The sequence below is a fragment of the Chelonia mydas genome, chromosome 13, assembly GCF_015237465.2.
Source record: "Chelonia mydas isolate rCheMyd1 chromosome 13, rCheMyd1.pri.v2, whole genome shotgun sequence".
NCBI lineage: Eukaryota > Metazoa > Chordata > Testudines > Cheloniidae > Chelonia > Chelonia mydas.
The window spans coordinates 33,614,873-33,640,975 of NC_051253.2; the positions used below are offsets into that span (position 1 = coordinate 33,614,873).

Sequence of the window (26,103 nt, forward strand, 5' to 3'; positions counted from 1 at the left end):
TAGATGGAATATGTGGGCTCAGCCAGTCACAGGTGCTAACACGATCCTCTCACTGTCCAACAAGCGGGGACTGGGGAGACCCAGAAAACAAGAGGCTGAGTGTCAGACTTGATGGCTACCAGCAGAGATGGGGGCAGAGGGAGAACCAAGGGCTGGGCTAGCAGGGGGCAGAGGTTCAGGAGGGTCAGGGCAGTGTCAGAGCTGGGGATGGGGAAAGCTCAGGACTGGGCGAGCTAGGAGTGAGTGGCACCGGCAGAGCTGTTTGAAGCCCACACCTTGGCCAACACACCCTGTCAATTTTCCACTCCCCAGCCCACCTGGCAGGTTATTTCCTTTTACTCCCAGTTCTGAGGAATTCTTGTGACGGGCTTTATTTACTGACTGTCTCCTCCCGTATGCCCCTGGCTCCCTGCCCAGTTGGACTCCATTTCAGCCCTTGATCACAGTCTGCAGGGGAGGAGTAGCTGGAGGAAACATTGACAAATAACCTCTGGAGGCCCCAGCAGCAAAGGAGGGAGAGAGGCCAGATGAACAGGGGAAAAGCCATCCCGCTGAGCTGGTTAATGGCCCGAGAGAGGGCAGGATGAGGTCTAGGGACTTGGGAGGTGGAAAGGCATAAGGGGCTGAGGCTGATGGAGAACCAGGGGACAGGGCAGGGAGTGAGCCCCAGGGTCTGGGGAGAAGGGAAGAGGGAGACCTCGGGAGCCAGGGTGGGAATTTAGAGGGAAGGATGAAGTGCTCCCAGAGGTCTGGAATTAAGGGGATTTATGCTGTGGGGCAGCCCCAGGGGTTTTTGCTACGCCTCACTCGAAAGTTCACCAGACCCTCCTGACACGACACACACCCCCAAAGCCTCACAGAGCCGCTGGTGACAGCTAGACAGGAAAAGTCCTTGAACCAATTCCCCATCCCATGAGCACAATTGCCAATTATCATGCGGTAAATAAGCACCCTGACTTTCACAGTAAGCCAAAAATCAAGCTAATCCCATTTCAAAACAAGGCTAAAACAAGCCAGTCCCTAAGAACCCCAACACTCTGTGTGACTAGATCCCCCCGGCGTGCAGTCTGGGACTGTGGTGGGCCCGCTGTGCACCCCTGACTCATAGAATCATAGAATCATAGAATCATAGAATATCAGGGTTGGAAGGGACCCCAGAAGGTCATCTAGTCCAACCCCCTGCTCAAAGCAGGACCAAGTCCCAGTTAAATCATCCCAGCCAGGGCTTTGTCAAGCCTGACCTTAAAAACCTCTAAGGAAGGAGATTCTACCACCTCCCTAGGTAACGCATTCCAGTGTTTCACCACCCTCTTAGTGAAAAAGTTTTTCCTAATATCCAATCTAAACCTCCCCCATTGCAACTTGAGACCATTACTCCTCGTTCTGTCATCTGCTACCATTGAGAACAGTCTAGAGCCATCCTCTTTGGAACCCCCTTTCAGGTAGTTGAAAGCAGCTATCAAATCCCCCCTCATTCTTCTCTTCTGCAGACTAAACAATCCCAGCTCCCTCAGCCTCTCCTCATAAGTCATGTGCTCTAGACCCCTAATCATTTTTGTTGCCCTTCGCTGGACTCTTTCCAATTTATCCACATCCTTCTTGTAGTGTGGGGCCCAAAACTGGACACAGTACTCCAGATGAGGCCTCACCAGTGTCGAATAGAGGGGAACGATCACGTCCCTCGATCTGCTCGCTATGCCCCTACTTATACATCCCAAAATGCCATTGGCCTTCTTGGCAACAAGGGCACACTGCTGACTCATATCCAGCTTCTCGTCTACTGTCACCCCTAGGTCCTTTTCCGCAGAACTGCTGCCTAGCCATTCGGTCCCTAGTCTGTAGCGGTGCATTGGATTCTTCCGTCCTAAGTGCAGGACCCTGCACTTATCCTTATTGAACCTCATCAGATTTCTTTTGGCCCAATCCTCCAATTTGTCTAGGTCCTTCTGTATCCTATCCCTCCCCTCCAGCGTATCTACCACTCCTCCCAGTTTAGTATCATCCGCAAATTTGCTGAGAGTGCAATCCACACCATCCTCCAGATCATTTATGAAGTTATTGAACAAAACCGGCCCCAGGACCGACCCCTGGGGCACTCCACTTGACACCGGCTGCCAACTAGACATGGAGCCATTGATCACTACCCGTTGAGCCCGACAATCTAGCCAGCTTTCTACCCACCTTATAGTGCATTCATCCAGCCCATACTTCCTTAACTTGCTGACAAGAATGCTGTGGGAGACCGTGTCAAAAGCTTTGCTAAAGTCAAGAAACAATACATCCACTGCTTTCCCTTCATCCACAGAACCAGTAATCTGATCATAAAAGGCGATTAGATTAGTCAGGCATGACCTTCCCTTGGTGAATCCATGCTGACTGTTCCTGATCACTTTCCTCTCCTCTAAGTGCTTCAGGATTGATTCTTTGAGGACCTGCTCCATGATTTTTCCAGGGACTGAGGTGATGCTGACTGGCCTGTAGTTCCCAGGATCCTCCTTCTTCCCTTTTTTAAAGATTGGCACTACATTAGCCTTTTTCCAGTCATCCGGGAGTTCCCCCGTTCGCCACGAGTTTTCAAAGATAATGGCCAAGGGCTCTGCAATCACAGCCGCCAATTCCTTCAGCACTCTCGGATGCAATTCGTCCGGCCCCATGGACTTGTGCACGTCCAGCTTTTCTAAATAGTCCCTAACCACCTCTATCTCCACAGAGGGCTGGCCATCTCTTCCCCATTTTGTGATGCCCAGCACAGCAGTCTGGGAGCTGACCTTGTTAGTGAAAACAGAGGCAAAAAAAGCATTGAGCACATTAGCTTTTTCCACATCCTCTGTCACTAGGTTGCCTCCCTCATTCAGTAAGGGGCCCACACTTTCCTTGGCTTTCTTCTTGTTGCCAACATACCTGAAGAAACCCTTCTTGTTACTCTTGACATCTCTTGCTAGCTGCAGCTCCAGGTGCGATTTGGCCCTCCTGATATCTTTCCTACATGCCCGAGCAATATTTTTATACTCTTCCCTGGTCATATGTCCAACCTTCCACTTCTTGTAAGCTTCTTTTTTATGTTTAAGATCCGCTAGGATTTCACCATTAAGCCAAGCTCTCTACCCCCTTACTCCTGCTTGCCGGGAGCCAATCAAAAGGAAAAAAAAAAAAGAAGAAGTAACAGCTACTACAAGCTACAAGCCAAAAAAGCAACAAGCTACAAGGCAAAAACAGGACAACGACCTCCCATATCTTATATCAAACACTCCTGGTAATCCACCCCAGAAGATATTAGCCTTTCTCATGGCTGCATCACTTTACTGACTCATTCGATTTGTGATCCACAATAACCCCAGATCCTTTTCAGCTATGCCACCACCTCGCTAGTTATATCCCATTTTGCAGTTGTGCTTTTAATCTTTCCTTCCTAAGGGCATGTCTACACTGGCACCTCACAGTGCTGCAACTTTCTCACTCAGAGGTGTGAAAAAACACCCCCCTGAGCTCTGCAAGTTTCAGCGCTGTAACGTGCCAGTGTAGACAACGGCTAACCTGGTGGCTGAACTTTGTGACTTTGTCCTTACCCATAACTATTTTTGTCAAGGTTCCTCCCCCACTCTAAACTCTAGGGTACAGATATGGGGACCTGCATGAAAACCTCCTAAGCTTACTTTTACCAGCTTAGGTTAAAACTTCCCCAAGGTACACATTGATTTTATCCTTTGTCCTTGGAATATCCACTGCCACCACCAAACTCTAACTGGGTTTACTGGGAAACGTAGTTTGGACACGTCTTTCCCCCCAAAATCCTCCCAACCCTTGCACCCCACTTCCTGGGAAAGGTTTGGTAAAAAGCCTCACCAATTTGCATAGGTGACCACAGACCCAAACCCTTGGATCTGAGAACAATGAAAAAGCATATTGGCGCACGCCTTCCTGCGCCGTTTCCAAGGGCTCCGATACGACCGGCAGCTCTTTTATCTTTGTCCGAGAGGTTTTCCGCGAGACCTCTCCGGGCTGCGGTCTTCTACCAGGACCTCCTCCGGACCTGGAAACTGTTTTCAACGACCAGGTCCGTGGCGGCCACCGTGGGAGCAGATCTCCTTGCGGAGCCCCTGCTACACAACCCCCAGCTCCATGTGCAGGCGGCGGAGTCCCGCTCGGTGCGCCAGAGTTTGGTCCTGGCGGAAGCCACGAGACTCAGAGACCTCCTGGACTACGACCGGGGAGACTGGCTGGATCCCCTGACGCTCGCTCGGCGCATGGGGCTCTCCAGACCTCATACCGCCCGGCGCGTACTTCAGGAGGTGAAGGCCGCCTTGACGCCCGCTGCTCGGGCTTATCTCAACCGAGCCCTGCGCGAGGGCGCACCCCGTCCACCCTCTACCCCAGGCCCGCCGGACCTTTCAATTGGGCCCCTACCCTGTAGATCCCAACAAACCCCTCACCCTTTCACTGCGAGCCGGCTGCATGAACTGCAGCCGCTCAGCTTCCAAATCGCGCCACGGAAATATCTATACACACTCACGCTTCACACCCTTCACGCCCACACCCTGGTGTCCCGCCCCGATACAAAGTGGCTGGACCTCCTGCCACCTTTGGAGGGTGAGCAACCCCGGTGGGCCAGCCTGTATTCCACCTTGGTCCCGAGGCCCGTCGGGGACATTAGTTGGCGGCTCCTTCACGGAGCTGTGAGCACGGGCCTGTTTGTGACACGGTTCACCCCCATCCCTGATACTTGCCCTTTTTGCAACGTGAGGGAAACCCTGGCACACGTATATTTAGAGTGTGCCAGGAGCTGCAGCCCCTTTTCCGGCTTCTCACGAATATTTCATTACGCTTTTGGCTACACTTTCCCCTTCACCTTTTTATCTACACACTCCCCATCCGTGGCCCCACAAAATCGCGAGATCTCTTGGTTAACCTCCTCCTAGCCCTAGCCAAAACAGCTATTTATAAAACCAGAGAGGGGAGGTTGGCTAATGAAGCGTCCTGCGATCGTAGGGCCGTTTTCCGATCCTCAGTACATTCACGTATCCGGGCGGAGTTCCTCTGGGCGGCGTCCACCGACTCCCTTGACGCCTTCGAGGAGCGGTGGGCACTGTCCGAGGTTCTCTGCTCGGTGACCCCGTCCGGTTCCCTCTGTCTGACCCTTTGATTGAGGGGAAGAGCGAGAGACCCCAGCCCCAGCCGTTGCCGCTGTGGATACCATCATCACTGTCACCTAGGAGGGGTCCTATCACCCGTGGCGTACGTCCCCCTCACCCAAAAAATGCATTCAGTTTTCTTACAAGAAAACTTTTAATAGAAATAGAAGTAAATAGAAGTAAAGGAATCCCCTCTGTAAAATCAGGATGGTAGATACCTTACAGGGTAATTAGATTCAAAACATAGAGAATCCCTCTAGGCAAAACCTTAAGTTACAAAAAAGACACACAGACAGAAATAGTCATTCTATTCAGCATAGTTCTTTTCTCAGCCATTTAAAGAAATCATAATCTAACACATACCTAGCTAGATTACTTACTAAAAGTTCTAAGACTCCATTCCTGTTCTATCCCCGGCAAAAGCAGCATACCGACAGACACAGACCCTTTGTTTCTCTCCCTCCTCCCAGCTTTTGAAAGTACCTTGTCTCCTCATTGGTCATTTTGGTCAGGTGCCAGCGAGGTTACCTTTAGCTTCTTAACCCTTTAGAGGTGAGAGGATTTTTCCTCTGGCCAGGAGGGATTTTAAAGGGCTTTACCCTTCCCTTTATATTTATGACAATTTTACATTTGGGGAGAATGTATCCCTGCAGATCAGCGGCAATGCTATGGGCACCCGCATGGCCCCACAGTATGCCAACATTTTTATGGCCGACTTAGAAGAACTCTTCCTCAGCTCTCGTCCCCTAACGCCCCTACTCTACTTGCGCTATATTGATGACATCTTCATCATCTGGACCCATGGAAAAGAAGCCCTTGAGGAATTCCACCATGATTTCAACAATTTCCATCCCACCATCAACCTCAGCCTGGTCCAGTCCACACAAGAGATCCACTTCCTGGACACTACAGTGCTAGTAAGCGATGGTCACATAAACACCACCCTATACCAGAAACCTACTGACCGCTGTTCCTACCTACATGCCTACAGCTTTCACCCTGACCACACCACACGATCCATCGTCTACAGCCAAACTCTGTGATACAACCTCATTTGCTCCAACCCCTCAGACAGAGACAAACACCTACAAGATCTCTATCAAGCATTCTTACAACTACAATACCCACCTGCGGAAGTGAAGAAACAGATTGATAGAGCCAGAAGAGTGCCCAGAAATCACCTACTACAGGACAGGCCTAACAAAGAAAATAACAGAACACCACTAGCTGTCACCTTCAGCCCCCAACTAAAACCCCTCCAACGCATTATTAAGGATCTACAACCTATCCTGAAGGATGACCCAACACTCTCACAAATCTTGGGAGACAGGCCAGTCCTTGCCTACAGACAGCCCCCCAACCTGAAGCAAATACTCACCAGCAACCACATACCATACAACAGAACCACTAACCCAGGAACCTATCCTTGCAACAAAGCCCATTGCCAACCGTGCCCACATATCTATTCAGGGGACACCATCACAGGGCCTAATAACATCAGCCACACTATCAGAGGCTCGTTCACCTGCACATCCACCAATGTGATATATGCCATCATGTGCCAGCAATGCCTCTCTGCCATGTACATTGGTCAAACTGGACAGTCTCTACGTAAAAGAATAAATGGACACAAATCAGATGTCAAGAATTATAACATTCATAAACCAGTTGGAGAACACTTCAATCTCTCTGGTCACGCGATTACAGACATGAAAGTTGCGATATTACAACAAAAAAACTTCAAATCCGGACTCCAGCGAGAAACTGTTGAATTGGAATTCATTTGCAAATTGGATACAATTAACTTAGGCTTGAATAGAGACTGGGAGTGGCTAAGTTATTATGCAAGGTAACCTATTTCCCCTTGTTTTTTCCTACCCCCCCCCCCCGACATTCTTGTTAAACTCTGGATTTGTGCTGGAAATGGCCCACCTTGATTATCATACACATTGTAAGGAGAGTGATCACTTTAGATAAGCTATTACCAGCAGGGGAGTGGGGTGGGGGGAGGTATTTTTTCATGCTTTGTGTGTATAAAAATATCTTCTACACTTTCCACAGTATGCATCCGATGAAGTGAGCTGTAGCTCACGAAAGCTTATGCTCAAATAAATTGGTTAGTCTCTAAGGTGCCACAAGTACTCCTTTTCCTCCAGTGTAGACAGTGCACCAGCACTGGGCTACGCCCCTCATGGAGGTGGGTTTTTTAGAGCGCTGGACTCTTGTCTAGAACTCTTTCCCAGCGCTATGCCACGACTACACAAGCCATGTAAAAACGCTGCTGCGGCAGTGCTTTAAAGTTGCTAATGAAGATGTGAAGCACTTTGCACTTGTCTTTACGGAATTTCACCTTCCTGAATTCAGACCAATTCTCCCATTGATCAAGGTTGTTTTGAATTCTCACCCTGTCCTCCAAAGCACTTCTGTGACATTATCTAATTAAAATATAATCATGAAAATCATTATTGCTACCACTGTTATATAATTGCAACAAATCTCACACAAAGTATGACACATGGCCAGAAAGGGTTCAGCAGCTTGCAGGCTGATTGGCTCGGAGTCAACCATTAGAGAGAGGTGAGAACAGTAAATGGTAATTAAAGTCCATTCCTTGCTAGATAGGCTAGAACTTTGAAATGCCAGCCTGTAGTGCTAGAGAGTTGAAGGTGATACTAATTGTATGTGTTAATTATAGCTTCTTAAATGTTAGCCATGTACACAGACAGTTCCTGTCTGTCACTATAGCTATTGATTTAGAGATCAAAAGTAACATTTAGATGAATCTTGGGTGAAATAATGTCATTGTCTATATGTCTTTTTAAAGTTTGTGATAAACTGCTTCATAGGCTCCAACGGGTTCTCAACCCCCCTCCCCCACCCCAACTATGCCCCCGTCCCGCCCCATCCTGCCCCTGCCCCGCCCCCATTCCAACCCCTTCCCCAAAGTCCCCGCCCCAACTCCGCCCCCTACAGCACATCCCCACAAACATACACTCATCCCTTCTGCATTTGCAGTAACGCATTTTATTGCAGGAAATAGGATGGGAATCCACCACAGCAAGAGGTACCATGGCTCAGCCTGAGACAATCATTTCCCCACATCACCCTTAGGAACGCAGAAAGACACTAGGGGCAGCAGAGGGTGGGGCCGGGGAAGGGGCGGCTATCCTGTATAACGGGCACTAGGGGCAATAGAGAGTGGGTCTGTGAAAGGGGCAGCTATGCTGTATAAACACACTATATGTATGAAGAAATACTTCCTTTTTTTGTTTGAAACCTGCTGCCTATTAATTTCATTTGGTGACCCCTTTGTTCTTGTGTTAGGAGAAGGAGTAAATAACACTTCCTCATTTACTTTCCCCTCACCATTCGTGACTATAGAGACCTCTATCATATTGCCCCATAGTCAGCTCTTTTCCAAGCTGAGCAGTCCCAGTTTTATTAATCTCTCCTCAGACAGAAGCTGTTCCCTACCCCTAATCATTTTTGTTGCCCTTCTCTTACCTTTTTCAATCACTGTGGGAGAGAGATAGGCAACAACATACTCATTTAACGTGTGGGGAAACTCAGGATGGGTGACTTGAACCATGGTCACACAGCCAGGACCCCACGGCAGGAAAGCTGATAATGTTACAATAGCTACATCCAACCCACTAGAGCCCTTCCCAGGGCTGGGAATAGAACCCAGGAATCCTGACACACACATACACCCCCTCCCGCTTTAACCACTAGACCATAATTTGGAATTAGCAATGACAATTTCCTTTATCTCTTTACGTAGGAATTTATATGCTCCCCCATCCCATGACCATAGTATCTTAGCAGCATCAATATCTTTAATGTATGTGTCTTGATAGAATATCAGGGTTGGAAGGGACCTCAGGAGGTTCTAGTCCAGCCCCCTGCTCAAAGCAGGACCAACCCCCAACTAAATCATCCCAGCCAGGGTCTTGTCAAGCCTGACCTTCCCAGCACCCCTGTTCACAACCACCCCTAAAGGACTTGCCCCAGGTCCCACAGGTCTCTGGCAGAACTGGGAACTGAACCAGGCTGCCTTAAGTCCCAACCACAGGACCATCCTACCTCATCAGACTATTCCCTGAGCTCAGTGTGGGGCAGAACACTTGCTCCTATTGCTACCTGTGTGTTGCCTCGTGCTCTCAGTGCAATCTCTGAAAAAAACCACATAGAAATCAGAAATGTCAGGCTAGAAGGGACCTCAGGAATGGCCATCAAATTCACCCACCTGCACTGAGGCAGGAGTAAGCACCCCTAGATCATCCCTGACAAGTGTTTGTCTAACCTGCTCTTAAAAATCCTCCATGGGTGGGGATTCCAAAACCTCCTTGGTAACCTTCTAATAAAGCACCCTATGGTAAAACTACAAAGAATCTAAACTCAGTGAGGCTGGTTCTTGAACCCCCCTCACTCCTCGTGCATGGAACTCCCATTAAAGCAAGGACCTGTACATCAGACAGAAAACAGCTCCTCCTCTTGAGATTTCCAAAGGCAGTTAGAGGAGTTAGGCAGCCACCTCTCCTTGAGAACCAACCCAAAGGGACACGCCAATCTAACTCTTTTTTCCTCAGAGGAAATGTCTGTGAGCTTCCGCTGTTAACAAGGACAAGTGCAGAGTCCTACACTTAGGACGGAAGAATTCCATGCACCGCTAGAGGCTGGGGATCAACTGGCTAAGCGGCTGTTCTGCAGAAAAGGACCTGGGGATTACAGTGGATGAGAAACTGGATATTAGTCAACAGTGTCCCCTTGTTGCCAAGAAGGCTAACAGCATATTGGGCTGCATTAGAAGGAGCATAGCCAGCAGTTCGAGGGAAGTGATTATTCCCCTCTATTCAGCACTGGTGAGGCCACATCTGGAGTACTGTGTCCAGTTTTGGGGCCCCCACAACAGAAAGGATGTGGACAAATTGGAAAGAGTCCAGTGGAGGGTGACGAAAATTATTAGAGAGCTGGGGCACATGACTTATGATGAGAGGCCAAGGAAACTGGGCTTATTTAGTCTGCAGAAGAGAAGAGTAAGGGGGATTTGATAGGAGCCTTCAACTACCTGAAGGGGGGTTCCAAAGAGGATGGAGCCAGGCTGTTCTCAGTGGTGGCAGATGACACAACAAGGAGTAATGGTCTCAGGTTGCAGTGGGGGAGGTCTAGGTTGGATATTAGAAAAAACTATTTCCCTAGGAGGATGGTGAAGCACTCTAATGGGTTACCTAAGGAGGTAGTGGAATCTCTTTCTGTAGAGGTTTTTAAGGCCCAGCTTGACAAAGCCCTGGCTGGGATGATTTAATTGGGGTTGGTCCTGCTTTGAGCAGGGGGTTGGACTAGATGACTTCCTGAGGTCTCTTCCAACCGTAATCTTCTATGATTCTAGGATGAGCCCTCCAGGGCAGGGGAAGAGAGCTGAAACACTCTGGTTCTATCCACAAACAAGTCCTTAGCCAGCCAGGAGAACGGTGCCTTTTTCAGAGTTAGGCCCCAGAATCTGAGCTGGCTTGGCTTCTAAACAAACATGATTAGGGAAGAGCTAGGAGTAGAAAGGGTCTGCGCTCACCCCATTTAATGTGAAACTTCCTCGGCATGGCATGGGGTGAAAAGCAGGGCAGAATTTTTGGTGCTACCTTTGACTAGCAGGGACAATCCTTTGTGCTGGAATTGGCCTGAGACCAGAAGCTTGCATTTAGCTTCTTTCCTACTTTCAGCCAGGAATCACTCATAGCTGAGATATACAGTAGGTGCATTTTTATATCAATACAAGGGACACATGATATTTCTTCTTTCCCTTCTGCTACCATTTCATCTTCCATCTCCTTTTCTTTTTCTTCCTTTGATGATGATGAAGCTCTGGGGTTCAATGCAAATAGGTCACTGGTGAGACCGGTAAAGGGATACTTTGTACATTGGTGGTCTCCACGCCTCAAAAAGGGCATTGAAAACTTGGAGATTGTTCAGGAAAGAGCCACCAAAAATATCTGAAGTCTGGAAAACCTGTCTTGCAGTGAGCCACTAAGTAAACTTAACCTGTTCAGCTTATCCTCGAGAAGGGTAAGAGGTGACTTGCTCATGGGTTGCATGGAATGGCAGTTTCTCATAGTAGAGGGGTGTTTAGCAGACAAAGATCCAATGGCTGTAAGTTGAAGCTAGATTCATTCAGGGTAGAAATAAGGCGCAAGTTTTAAACAGGGAGGGTAACTAAACATTAGAACAATTCATCTAGGGGTGTGGCAAATTCTCCTTCTCTTGGGGCCTTTACCTTAAGATTTGACATCTTTCTAAAAGATATTTTCTAGCACCTCGCACAGTGGGGCCCTGTTCCATGACTAGGGCTCCTACAGGCTACGATAAATAATAATAGCTCAGCCTCGAGTTATTGGGGATGCAACTCTCTGGCCTATGTTTTCAGACTGAGTGGTCACAGCAGTCCCATCTGGTGTTGAAATCCATGAGAAGTCTTCAGACCAACCCTGCTGCCCCTTAGAGCATGCTGCAAAGAGGATCTATGTGATAGGAAGTTTGGGGAAGGCTGAGGAGAGGGGGCTCATGATGGGAAATATTGTGTTTGTGGACTGGGTTCATTTATTTTACTGCGTGGATGTGTCTCTACTGCTGGGCAGTTCCTCTGATATGGATTGAGTTCAGTGTCAGGGCACCTAAGTCCAGATTTTCTAAGGTATTTAGGCACCTAGTGAGATTTTCAAAAACATCAAGGTTTCTCATTACCATTGATTTCAATGGGTTTTAGGCACCTAACTAAAAAATTGGGTCTTAGATCTTATTTATGGGTATTTCTCTCCTTCTGCGCCCCCTCTTCCCCCACATTCAAAATTGAAATAAATAAATACACAAACATTAGACCTGCTCGGAAATACTGTTTCATCTGAGCCAAAATGTTTTGTCTGTTAATCGGAATGGAACATTCTGATATGGTCAATACAGAATGTTTCAATTCTCCTTGTCGGAATGACTTTTCATTTCAGGTTTTGTGTCTGATGTGACATGAGATGATATGGTTGAAATCAGATGAAACATTTCAATTTCATCCAAACAAAGCATTTCATCTGACCCAAAATGACAATTTTTTTCAAAATTTTCTTTCATGGAAAATTTCAACTTCTTTCTGTTCTGTGGCATTTTGGAATGGAAACTTTTGCAAAATGCAGAATTTCCCATGACACAAAAAGGCTGATTCCTGCACAGTACTCATAAATGTAATTAACACCCCAGATACCATAGAGAATGTCCCAAACACTAAGTTCATTCCACTTTGGCTGTGATGCTGGGGCGGGAGGAAATAGCGGATTTGAAAGTGTACCAGTGACACACGGAGCCAATCAACCTGACACTGCCTTGTGCTTATTAATTTGCTATGAGTAATGAATTGTTAATGAATGGAAAGGAAAGCAGCAGAATACGGACCCTGGACTTCAGAAAAGCAGACTTTGACTCCCTCCGGGAACTCATGGGCAAGATCCCCTGGGAGAATAACATGAGGGGGAAAGGAGTCCAGGAGAGCTGGCTGTATTTTAAAGAATCCTTATTGAGGTTACAGGGACAAACCATCCCGATGTGTAGAAAGAATAGTAAATATGGCAGGCGACCAGCTTGGCTTAACAGTGAAATCCTTGCTGATCTTAAAAACAAAAAACAAGCTTACAAGAAGTGGAAGATTGGACAAATGACCAGGGATGAGTATAAAAATATTGCTCGGGCATGCAGGAGTGAAATCAGGAAGGCCAAATCACACCTGGAGTTGCAGCTAGCAAGAGACGTTAAGAGTAACAAGAAGGGTTTCTTCAGGTATGTTAGCAAGAAGAAGAAAGTCAAGGAAAGTGTGGGCCCCTTCCTGAATGAGGGAGGCAACCTACTGACAGAGGATGTGGAAAAAGCTAATGTACTCAATTCTTTTTTTGCCTCTGTCTTCACGAACAAGGTCAGCTCCCAGACTACAGCACTGGGCAGCACAGCATGGGGAGGAGGTGACCAGCCCTCTGTGGAGAAAGAAGTGGTTCGGGACTATTTAGAAAAGCTGGACGTGCACAAGTCCATGGGGCCGGATGCGTTGCATCCGAGAGTGCTAAAGGAGTTGGGGGATGTGATTGCAGAGCCATTGGCCATTATCTTTGAAAACTCATGGCGATCGGGGGAAGTCCTGGACGACTGGAAAGAGGCTAATGTAATGCCCATCTTTAAAAAAGGGAAGAAGGAGGATCCTGGGAACTACAGGCGCGTCAGCCTCACCTCAGTCCCCGGAAAAATCATGGAGCAGGTCCTCAAGGAATCAATCCTAAAGCACTTAGAGGAGAGGAAAGTGATCAGGAACAGTCAGCATGGATTCACCAAGGGCAAGTCATGCCTGACTAATCTAATTGCCTTCTATGACGAGATAACTGGCTCTGTGGATGAAGGGAAAGCAGTGGACGTGTTGTTCCTTGACTTTAGCAAAACTTTTGACACTGTCTCCCACAGTATTCTTGTCAGCAAGTTAAAGAAGTATGGTCTGGATGAATGCACTATAAGGTGGATAGAAAGCTGGCTAGATTGTCGGGCTCAACGGGTAGTGATCAATGGCTCCATGTCTAGTTGGCAGCCAGTATCAAGCAGAGTGCCCCAAGGGTCGGTCCTGGGGCCGGTTTTGTTCAATATCTTCATAAATGATCTGGAGGATGGTGTGGATTGCACCTTCAGCAAGTTTGCAGACAACACTAAACTGGGAGGAGTGGTAGATATGCTGGAGGGTAGGGATAGGATACAGAGAGACCTAGACAAATTGGAGGATTGGGCCAAAAGAAATCTGATGAGGTTCAACAAGGACAAGTCCAGAGTCCTGCACTTAGGATGGAAGAATCCAATGCACCGCTACAGACTAGGGACCGAATGGCTTGGCAGCAGTTCTGCAGAAAAGGACCTAGGGGTTACAGTGGACGAGAAGCTGGATATGAGTCAACAGTGTGCCCTTGTTGCCAAGAAGGCCAATGGCATTTTGGGATGTATATGTAGGAGCATTGCCAGCAGATCGAGGGACATGATCGTTCCCCTCTATTCGACATTGGTGAGGCCTCATCTGGAGTACTGTGTCCAGTTTTGGGCCCCATACTACAAGGATGTGGAAAAATTGGAAAGAGTCCAGCGGAGGGCAACAAAAATGATTAGGGGACTGGAACACATGACTTATGAGGAGAGGCTGAGGGAACTGGGATTGTTTAGTCTGCAGAAGAGAAGAATGAGGGGGGATTTGATAGCTGCTTTCAACTACCTGAAAGGGGGTTCCAAAGAGGATGGATCTAGACTATTCTCAGTGGTAGCGGATGACAGGACAAGGAGTAATGGTCTCAAGTTGCAGTGGGGGAGATTTAGGTTGGATATTAGGAAAACCTTGTTCACTAGGAGGGTAGTGAAACACTGGAATGTGTTACCTAGGGAGGTGGTGGAATCTCCTTCCTTAGAAGTTTTTAAGGTCAGGCTTGACAAAGCCCTGGCTGGGATGATTTAGTCAGGGATCTGTCCTGCTTTGAGCAGGGGGTCGGACTAGATGACCTCCTGAGGTCCCTTCCAACCCTGATATTCTATGATTCTATGATTCTATGAATTCTTACTTTGGTGTACAGTGGCAATATCTTGGAGGATGGGCTTTTTGTAATATCATTTGGGACTCCTCCAAGACACAGGCAACTGTCTAAATGACTCTGAAAAATACTAGGGATTACACAGAACACCTTCGTAACAAATGCCAAGATTCATCAGCTTGATCAACAAACCCTTTGTCTCCCAATTTAGCCAGAAAGCAGAAGGGAATCTCTGTAAGAAAGCCAGAGTGGCTGCCTGGGGCGGTGTGCTGTTGGGTAGCAGGAGGGATATGCACCAGGGTGTGGCACAAAGAATCCTCTGTCAAGCATATTCAGGGAGGGGAAACTTTATGGGCCTTAACGAGGACAGGCAAAGAGCTGCCCGGGTAGACAAAGATGGCCAAGCACTGCACCTGCCTGAAGGAATGATGCGGATTCACACTTCCCAGATGTGAAAATTGTGCATTTGGGATGTTAGATGATGACAGATCTCTGCTGATGGGAACAATGCATAAACAGAATGAAAGCAAGAAAGCTCTTCAGTGTACTGCATCTTCTCTGTCCTTTGTGTTCCTCTCTGTTGGCCATTCCCTTATTCTCAATTAAAATTACAGCAGTCTGAAGAACTAAATGTTGCTAAAGATTTTCTCCATCTGTTCTGTTTGCTGCTTCACTAAACTGTGGCTAGTAGCTGGAGAATCTTGATCTTGATCTTTGAACGCTTGCTCATTTCCACCCAAACAGGGAACAAATGTCCAGCCCCTAGAAGGTGCAACAATTTCCCCAGCGTTCAGTCCTGCCGAGTTCATTCCAAAGTCACAGAACAAGGGCAGAGAAGATGCAGTTCTTCTGGCTCCATGTGCTGGTTCATCTGGTCCCACGGCTTAAGGGATTGTAAAGCTTTTCATCCTTTAAACTGATTGTTGCTGGATGAAATCTATCCCCAGTGACCAGCAAGTGAAAATTATTAGTATCAGTTGTGTGGTTGTTAGCAGGTGTAAGATGATTTGGTTGGTCTTAGTAAAACGTTCTGAATACCTTGTGGGTCAAAACTATTAAGCCGTGAATTGGCCAAAAATAAAGCACCATGATATGATTTGCAAAACCGGTTCTGACAGTTAGAACTACAGTTGTGCAAATAATAGGTTTTTGGTTAAATGAAGGAAATTCCAAAACAAAAAGTCATCTCAACCCAAAACCCCAAATCTCTCATTTTGGAAATGTCAGAATGAAACATTTTGACTTTATCCAAGTTTTTCTTTTCTTTTCTTTCCTTCTTCTTTTCTTTTTAAGATGAACTGTTCAGTGAAACAGACAAGAATTTACAAAATGTTTCTGTGATGTGTAGCTACATTTTTCTCCCTCTCCCATTTTTCACCCATCTCTATTAGGAATGAGCAAATTGGGAGGGCAATGTAGAAAACTTTGCACTGCCTTTGCCCCATTCAAACCCAAATATACGAACCTGTCTTTAAAACATGTATTTCTATACTTTAATTGAAATCTGGCTACCCTCTGAGACAGGTTGTACTCTCAGCTACACAGGTTATAATAAGATCCAATGAGATAGAAAGGTCTGATTTTAAGACCAATAGGGGCCATTACGGCCTGTATTATGCAAGTCAGACGAGGTGATCCAATCTAGCCTTCTGGCCTTAGAATCTAGGAATTAAAATCACTGAGTCAGGGCTTCTCCATAATGCAAGACAGGGAATTTCTCCCAGTGATTCTTGAATTGATCGCAGTAACTATCGCTAGTAAGAACATTTTCCATCAAAACATTTTTTTCCGTGGAAATGGCTTTATCATGGATTGTGAATTTTCCCAGTAGAATCCCTGTTTTTATAGAAAATACTCAGGATTGTGTAGAAAATGTGAAAAACTAAAATCATGTTTCTCTTTTTTGCAACTGAAAAGTGAAAAATATCCAGATTTCGGACTTCCAATTTTTATATGTTTTATTGGGGAGGGGGAAAGTAATTTCCCAGCCAGCTCTACCAATAGCTTGTAATTGAACTAGATCATAATGTTGAAGGCCCTACAAGATGAATCCATGGTGTGGCTTCCATTTTCTGGATGTCCAAACCCCATTAATTTTGATGGGAATTGAGCATCCACCCTCCTTAGTTGGCTTGCAAGCCCTTGACCTAAATCTTCAGTCTCAGTTGGACATATTTTTGCATTTATCAGAAAGGTAAATAAATGACTTTCATGCCTTGTTTTCCCTGATGCGGGTCCTTCATTCACTTCCTCTGCCACTGAAATACGCCAAGCCATTGGACAAGGGAAATGAGACCTCAGTGACAGAGTTCATCTTCGTGGGATTCTCCCGGCTGGGGGAGCTGCAGGCGCTGCTCTTTGCGATGGTTCTGTCCATCTATGTGGTGTCCCTGATGGGGAATGTTCTCATCATGGCCGTCATAAAAGCCAACCCGTCCCTCCACACTCCAATGTATTTTTTCCTCACCAACCTGTCCCTGCTGGAGATCTGCTACACAACATCCATTGTGCCTAAGACGCTGGTGAGCCTGGTGTCAGAAAACAGAAGGATCTCACTATGGGGTTGTGCCATGCAGATGTATTTTTTCACCCTCTTTGGCATCACTGAGTGCTGCCTCCTGGCTGCCATGGTCTATGACCGCTACGTGGCCATCTGCAACCCGCTGCACTACGTCCTCGTCATGAGAAAGGGGGCCTGCGCCCAGCTGGCCATAGCCTCCTGGATGGTGGGCTTGAGCCAGACCAGCTATGTCTTCAGTCTGACGTACTGTGGGGCCAACAGGATCAACCACTTCTTCTGCGACATCCCACCCCTCCTGAAGCTGGCCTGCAGGGACACCTCCATGAACGTGTTGGCCATGTACCTGGTGGCTCTTCTTTTCATAACCTCCCCCTTCACACTCATCCTGGTCTCCTACCTCTTCATCATCGCCTCCGTCCTGAGGATTCCATCAGCCTCGGGGAAGCGCAAGGCCTTCTCCACCTGTTTCTCCCACCTCATGGTAGTCTTGCTCTTCTATGGCTCTGACATCATCACCTACCTCAGGCCCAAGTCCAGCTACTCGATGGAGAGTGACAAGCTCCTGGCCCTCTTCTACACAGTGGTGATATCCATGCTGAACCCAATTGTCTACAGCCTGAGGAACAAAGAGGTCAAGGAGGCCCTGAGGAGGGCGCTGGGTGGGATGACGTTCCCTCTGTGTGGAGGTTTCCCAAGGGCACAAATGATTTCCAGTGGGGGTCTGGGGGGATGTAAGAGGGTGGGGCTGACTGAGTGGCTGATGAGCCAAACGCAGCTCCCAAAACCAGCAGGATTTCAGCCCCTGTGTCCAGGCGTGGGTTTATTTTCCAAAACCAGCACAGCCCACATTACCAATCAGAACAGACTGGTCCTGCCTGGCCCATCCTGCAGCCCCTACACACACAGCAGGTCTCTCCAGACAGGGCTTCCAGCTGGTGGGTTTGGAGAGTCTCCTTCTAGGTCCTTTTTCCTGGGTCTGTCTCCCTAACTGAGCTGGCCTCTTGCCTATGAAGCAAGCAAACTGCAGGCTGTCATCTGATCTCTGGCCCAAGATACATCCTCTGGGTGGCTGATAATTAGTCACAGGTAGAGCTAAGCCCACCTCCCTTCAATGGCCAGGCCCCCTTGTGACAGGCACCCAACCACCCTCTGTACTTTTGGAAATCTGCCCTGTAAATGTTTGAATGTCAACAAAACTCCAAACATCCTGAAGACTCTCTTCCATCAGGTGGGAATTAGAGTCAAGGGCAACTATGATTTGTCATCCAATCTTGATTTTAAAATGGTCAGTGACGGAAAATTGACCACAACCTTTGGTAAAATGTTCCAATGGGTAATTACTCTCATTGTTAAAAATGTGTGCCATATTTCCTGTCTGAATTTGTCTAGCTTCAACTTCCAGCCTTTGGATCCTGTTAGACCTTTCACTGCTAGATTGAAAAGCCCAGTATCAATGTTTAGTCCCCCATGTAGCTACTTATAGATGGCGATCTAGTCATATCTTAACACTCTCTTTGTTAAGCTAACCAGATTGTGCTCCTGTAGTGTATCACTAGAAGTCATGTTTTCCAATCCTTTAATTATTCTGTGGCTCTTCTCTGAGCCCTCTCCAATTTACTAACAACCGTCTTGAATTGTGGGCACCAGAACTGGACACCGTATTCCAGCAGTGGTCGCACCAGTGCCAAATACAGACATAAAATTACTTCTCTGCTCCTATTCAAGATTCCCCTATTTATGCATCCTAGTATCACATCAGCCTTTTGGCCACAGCATCACAGTGGAAGCACATGTTCCGCTGAACTGAATTATATTTTATCATAGAGAAGTACAAAAGGCAATAAATAAATAAATAAATAATCCCAAATCCCACCATCCTTGGCAGTGGTTCAGGCCATAATTCTCCAACCCTGAATTGTGATCTTGTACTCTCTTATGACTATCTTAACATCTACTATCTTTCCCATGGACAAATAGCAAGCATATAGTCTCCAGGTGAGCTTTTCCAAGCTGTCTAGGAGATTTAGACACATAATTACCATTGGTTTTAATGGGAACAAGGTGATCAAATCCCTTAAGCAGCTTTGAAAACCTCAGCCTCTGTCTAAATGAGACTGTATTTTATATTAAAGGTTAACCATGAGAGAAGAACAAACAAAAACAAGAGCACAGTGCATGTGTCTCCTCATTAAGTGTTTGCGTCGGAAGTGAGTGCAACATGGTAGCTGTCCCAAGCAGACTCCAAGCACTTTAGTCACCAATTTATCACAATGCTTGAACATGTGTTTAATTTTAAGCATGTGAGAATTCCCATTGAGTTCCATGGGACTAAGAATATGCTTAAAAACTAGATGCGCTAATGGTACCTTGCTGAATTGGGGCCTTAAAGAACAATACACAGACAAGGTCAGGAGTGCGGTGCGGTGGATTAGGATCTGGATTCCATCCAGCCTTAGGACCATCAACAAAGCAAAGCAAAGAGTTTATGACCTTTCTGGCTCAACAGTCTGTCAGTGATGTCCCCTTAGCACATTCCAATACTCTCTGGCAGTAGGCAACCTCTGTTATATACTTGGGCATTCACCCAGCGTAGGCACTGGGTCCATGGATCCTGTCTTAATCCAGTCCTGGTTACAGAGCCATATACACGAGAGCGACTATGGGACTTTTTCCAGTCAGGGAGCAAGGACCTTATCCTCAGCATGACAAGTGATGTGCCACATTCTCCATTTCTTTAAGTCTTAGAATCCACGTAAGTGAGGTGACCAAATCCCATTAAAATTCAGTCAGAATCAGGTACTAATTCCCTCCAGATCTCTTGAAAATACCAGCTTCATGAAGATCAGATACCTTTCTGAACAACACACTCAAATTAAGCCATAATTTGCTGGGCTGGAGGCAAGAATCGCTGGACAAAGTTCGTTACCCTGTGTTATCATAGAATCATAGAATATCAGGGTTGGAAGGGACCTCAGGAGGTCATCTAGTCCAACACCCTGCTCAAAGCAGGACCAATCCCCAACTAAATCATCCCAGCCATGGCTTTGTCAAGCCTAATCTTAAAAACCTCAAAGGAAGCAGATTCCACCACCTCCCTAGGTAACGCATTCCAGTGCTTCACCACCCTCCTAGTGAAAAAGTTTTTCCTAATATCCAATCTAAACCTCCCCCACCGCAACTTTAGACCATTACTCCTCATTTTGTCATCTGCTACCACTGAGAACAGTCTAGATCCATCCTCTTTGGAACCCTCTTTCAGGTAGTTGAAAGCAGCTATCAAATCCCACCTCATTCCTCTCTTCTGCAGACTAACCTCTTGTTTTTGGTTTTCACTGTGCGGCTAAGGCCCGGATCCACAAAGAGACTACAGTTAGTCTTAAAACCTAACTTTAAGGCACCTGGAAGCCAGTGGAATCAACAAATCCTGGGTCAGGCATCTAAGCTCTCTATGCAAGGAATTGGGAGAGAGGCACACCTAAGAATGGGATCCACAGAAGCCAGCATGCTAGGTGAGGAGCTGCCTAAATTAGCCAAAGGCATATGCCAATGACAGGGATGTGTCTTAAAGTCAACCCTCTCAGGGAGTTCAGATCCTAAATCTGGGCTGGAGGGAGACACCTAGCTCTGCTTAGAATTTTCTGCTGTGAACAGTCTCCTGGAGTTAGAGGCTGTCATAAATATAAAGGGAAGGGTAAACACCTTTAAAATCCCTCCTGGCCAGAGGAAAACTCCTCTCACCTGTAAAGGATTAAGAAGCTAAAGGTAACCTCGCTGGCACCTGACCAAAATGACCAATGAGGAGACAAGATACTTTCAAAAGCTGGGAGGAGGGAGAAAAACAAAGGGTCTGTGTCTGTCTGTATGATGCTTTTGCCGGGGACAGAACAGGAATGGAGTCTTAGAACTTAGTAAGGAATCTAGCTAGGTATGTGGTAGATTATGATTTCTTTAAACGGCTGAGAAAATAGCTGTGCTGAATAGAATGAATAATCCTATCTGTGTGTCTTTTTTGTAACTTAAGGTTTTGCCTAGAGGGATTCTCTATGTTTTGAATCTAATTACCCTGTAAGGCATTTACCATCCTGATTTTACAGAGGTGATTCCTTTACTTCTATTAAAAGTCTTCTTGTAAGAAAACTGAATGTTTTTTCATTGTTCTAAGATCCAAGGGTTTGGGTCTGTGGTCACGTATGCAAATTGATGAGGACGTTTACCAAACCTTCCCCAGGAAGTGGTGCAAGGGTTGGGAGGATTTTTGGGGGAAAGACATGTCCAAACCATGTTTCCCAGTAAACCCAGATAAACTTTGGTGGTGGCAGTGGAAATCCAAGGGTAAAATAATTTTGTACCTTGGGGAAGTTTTAACCTAAACTGGTAAAAGTAAGCTTAGGAGGTTTTCATGCAGGTCCCCACATCTGTACCCTAGAGTTCAGAGTGGGGAAGGAACCTTGACATGGTGGCGGAGCGGTGGGATTAACCTGAAATCATTTTGAGATCAGTTTGAGATTTTCTGAACCACGAAAACAGATTTTAAAAAGGAAATTTTTTTTTTCCTCTGGGGCTGCTGGAAAGGAGGTCCAACTGAAAGCAACTAGTTTTTTCTCTGCTTTGGGGCCAGAGCAGAGACAAAAGGGAATTATCTTTGTGAATTGCAGGTTTTCTTTGCCTGGAGGCAGAGTAGTTAACCTCCTGCAGGGAAATTCACAAGTCTTCACAGACCTGAAGTTTGTTTTTTTTTTACCTAAAAGTAACTAGAGGGGTTTTCTGCCTATTTGCCTGGAGACAAAGGTGTTAGGGTTTGGGGGGGGGAGTTGATTTTTTTTTATTGTTGTTGTTGCGTGGTTGGTTTTTTTTTTTTGTTTTTTTTGTTTTGGATTTTTCTGTAGGCTGACAATCACTATCAGAGAATATAGGTATCCTATTACAGCACAGCAAAATTTTACAAGCCAAGTTTTGTTTGTTTTATTTCTAACCCTTGGGTGTAAAGTTAGTTAAAAACAGAGAGGTAAAGATGACAGACACCAAGGCACTACACAAATTGGAGTTAGCCAAGCTGGAGGCAGTGAAAGAAGCAGAAAAACTCTAGAAGCTGCTCACAGGAGAGCTATGGAGGCACAGGAAAAAGAACTGGAGGCAAAGGAAAAAGAGAGGAAGCATGAACTGGAGATGGAGAAGGCAAGGGCTCAGCAGAATATACCAACAAACCCTTGCAATCCTTCTCCAGGTACCACTTCCCATCCCAGAAAGTTCCCCACCTACAAGGCAGGCGATGATACTGAGGCCTTCTTAGAAAACTTCGAAAGGGACTGCCTTGGGCACAGCATCTCTACCGACCAATACATGGTAGAGCTGAGGCCCCAGCTCAGTGGACCCTTAGCTGAGGTGGCAGCTGAAATGACTAAAGGACACATGAACAAGTATGAACTGTTTAAAACCAAGGCGAAAGTCAGAATGAGGCTGACACCCGAGCATTCCCGTTGGCGATTCAGAGCCCTAAGGTGGAAACCAGACGTGTCATTTACCCCACATGCCTACCACATTGTGAAACATTGGGATGCCTGGATATCAGGAGCAAGTGTTGAATCTCCAGTAGATTTGCCCTTCCTAATGCAAATGGAACAGTTCTTAGAGGGTGTTCCTGAGAAAATAGAAAGATACATCCTAGATGGGAAACCCAAAACTGTAATTGAGGAGGGGGAGATAGCAGCCAAATGGGTGGAGGTAGCAGAGAAGAAAAAAACTGGTTGCAGTTGGAGCGGATACCAGACGGGACAACCTCAGACCACACCCTATTACTGGGGGCCACCCAAGGCCCCACCTATCCCCCAAGGAACCCTCCAGCCACCTTACCGTCCTGCCACCCCGTTCTTCAGCAACCCACCTCGCCCCAGTGACCCGTCAGCTGGACAATGTTTTAAATGTAATGAGCCAGGGCATGTAAACTGCCCCAAGAACCCCAACAGATTACAGTTCATTGCACCGGAATCACACCAGAGGTCCGCAGGCCCAGATACCTCCCAGATACCCTTGGAGCGGAGGGAAACTGCGAGTGTGGGTTGGAAGAAGGTCACCGCGTGGAGGGACACCGGAGCACAAGTGTCGGCTATCCATGCTTCCTCAGTGGACCCCAATTTAATCAACCCAGAGATCCAAGTGACGGTTCAACCCTTCAAGTCCAACTTTTTCAATTTGCCTACAGCCAAGTTGCCTGTCCAGTACCAGGGCTGGTCAGAAATGTAGACTTTTGCAGTCTATGATGATTATCCCATCCCCATGCTGTTGGGGGAAGACTTGGCCAATCATGTGAAGCGGGCCAAGAGGGTGGAAATGGTCACCCACAGCCAGACTAAACCATCAGTCACGCCTAGCGCTGTTCTGGAAACTTCTACCAGGACCTGGTCAGAGGTAATGGACCCGGACCCCAGGCCAATGTCTGCAACAGCAGTATTGGATCCAGTCCCAGAGACCCAGACAGAGCCAGTCCCAGAACTGGAACCGGAGGAACAACCAGCACCAGACCCATTGCCAGCACTGAATCCAGTACTTGCAACCTTAACAGCAGAGGCCCCACCGAACCTGAACCAACAGTAGCCCATAACCCTACACAAGAGGCTCAGCCGGAGCCTGAACCTCAACATAGTGTCCCAGCGGAGAGCGGTTCACAGTCAACGGAAACAGCCCCATCCCCTACATCACTTCCAGAGGGACCAAGCATAGGTCCACAATCCAATGAGGAACTGATGTCTCCAGCATCAAGGGAACAGTTCCAGACTGAACAGGAAGCAGATGAAAGCCTCCAGAGAGTTTGGACGGCGGCATGGAGCAACCCACCACCTCTCAGGTCTTCTAATCAATCCAGGTTTGTTGTAGAAAGAGGAATTTTACACAAGGAAACTCTTTCTGGTGGACACCAGGAAGACTGGCATCCTCAGAGACAGTTGGTAGTTCCAACTAAATACCGGGCCAAGCTCTTGAGCTTAGCCCATGATCACCCTAGTGGCCATGCTGGGGTGAACAGGTCCAAAGACTGTTTGGGGGGGTCCTTCCACTGGGAGGGAATGGGCAAGGATGTTTCTACCTATGTCCGGTCTTGTGAGGTATGCCAAAGAGTGGGGAAACCCCAAGACCAGGTCAAAGCCCCTCTCCAGCCACTCCCCATCATTGAAGTTCCATTTCAGCGAGTAGCTGTGGATATTCTGGGTCCTTTTCCGAAAAAGACACCCAGAGGAAAGCAGTACATACTGACTTTCATGGATTTTGCCACCCGGTGGCCGGAAGCAGTAGCTCTAAGCAACACCAGGGCTAAAAGTGTGTGCCAGGCACCAGCAGACATTTTTGCCAGGGTAGGTTGGCCCTCCGACATCCTCACAGATGCAGGGACTAATTTCCTGGCAGGAACTATGGAAAGCCTTTGGGAAGCTCATGGGGTAAATCACTTGGTTGCCGCTCCTTACCACCATCAAACAAATGGCATGGTGGAGAAGTTTAATGGAACTTTGGGGCCCATGATATGTAAATTCGTAAATGAGCACTCCAGTGATTGGGACCTAGTGTTGCAGCAGTTGCTCTTTGCCTACAGAGCTGTACCACACCCCAGGTTAGGGTTTTCACCATTTGAACTTGTATGTGGCTGTGAGGTTAAGGGGCCATTACAGTTGGTGAAGCAGCAATGGGAGGGATTTACACCTTCTCCAAGAACTAACATTCTGGACTTTGTAACCAACCTACAAAACACCCTCCAAACCTCTTTAGCCTTTGCTAAAGAAAACTTACAGGATGCTCAAAAAGAGCAAAAAGCCTGGTATGATAAACATGCCAGAGAGCGTTCCTTCAAAGTAGGGGACCAGGTCATGGTCTTAAAGGCGCTCCAGGCCCATAAAATGGAAGCATCGTGGGAAGGGCCATTCACGGTCCAGGAATGCCTGGGAGCTGTTAATTATCTCATAGCATTCCCCACCTCCAACTGAAACCCTAAAGTGTACCATGTTAATTCTTTAAAGCCCTTTATTCCAGAGAGTTAAAGGTTTGTCAGTTTACAGCCCAGGGAGGAGACGATGCTGAGTTGCCTGAAGGTGTCTACTACAAAGGGAAAAGTGCTGGTGGTGTGGAAGAAGTGAACCTCTCCATGACCCTTGGGCGTATGCAGCAACAGCAGATCAAGGAGCTGTGCACTAGCTACGAGCCAACGTTCTCAGCCACCCCAGGACTGACTGAAAGGGCATACCACTCCATTGACACAGGTAATGCTCACCCAATTCAAGTCCAACCTTACCGGGTGTCTCCTCAAGCTTAAACTGCTATAGAACAGGAAATCCAGGATATGTTACAGACTGGTGTAATCTGCCCCTCTAGAAGTGCATGGGCATCTCTAGTGGTTCTAGTTCCCAAACCAGATGGGGAGATACGTTTTTGCGTGGACTACCGTAAGCTAAATGCTGTAACTCGCCCAGACAACTATCCAATGCCATGCACAGATGAACTATTAGAGAAACTGGAAAGGGCTCAGTTCATCTCTACCTTGGACTTAACCAAGGGGTACTGGAAGGTACCGCTAGATAAATCCGCCAAGGAAAGGTCAACCTTCACCACACATCTCGGGCTGTATGAATTTAATGTACTCCCTTTCGGGCTGCGAAATGCACCCGCCACCTTCCAAAGACTTGTAGATGGTCTCCTAGCGGGATTAGGAGAATATGTAGTCACCTTGACAATGTGGCCATATTTTTGGATTCCTGGGCAGAACACCTGGAACATCTACAAAAAGTCTTTGAGCACATAAGGGAGGCAGGACTAACTGTTAAGGCTAAGAAGTGTCAAATAGGCCTCAACAGAGTGACTTACATTGGACACCAGGTGGGTCAAGGAACTATCAACC

General features: G+C 47.0%; 1 protein-coding gene and 1 long non-coding RNA gene across 2 annotated transcripts; both read left to right on the forward strand.

The window, feature by feature from the left end:
* Positions 1 to 9,745: 9,745 nt before the first annotated feature.
* LOC122462661 lies at positions 9,746 to 14,107 on the forward strand. Its single transcript, XR_006285355.1, has 3 exons — positions 9,746 to 9,859; positions 10,366 to 10,368; positions 14,054 to 14,107. It is a non-coding gene; the product is annotated as an uncharacterized LOC122462661 (long non-coding RNA).
* Positions 14,108 to 16,935: 2,828 nt separating this feature from the next.
* LOC102943363 (olfactory receptor 10A4) lies at positions 16,936 to 18,784 on the forward strand. The gene is made up of 2 exons (XM_043527352.1): positions 16,936 to 17,914; positions 18,774 to 18,784. The coding sequence occupies exons 1-2, from the start codon at positions 16,936 to 16,938 to the stop codon at positions 18,782 to 18,784; spliced, it is 990 nt and encodes a 329-aa protein (XP_043383287.1).
* Positions 18,785 to 26,103: the final 7,319 nt, after the last annotated feature.

Bases quoted from the DNA above. Each gene is read 5' to 3' on its own strand.
- LOC102943363 (XM_043527352.1), top strand. From the start codon at position 16,936: ATGCGGGTCCTTCATTCACTTCCTCTGCCACTGAAATACGCCAAGCCA.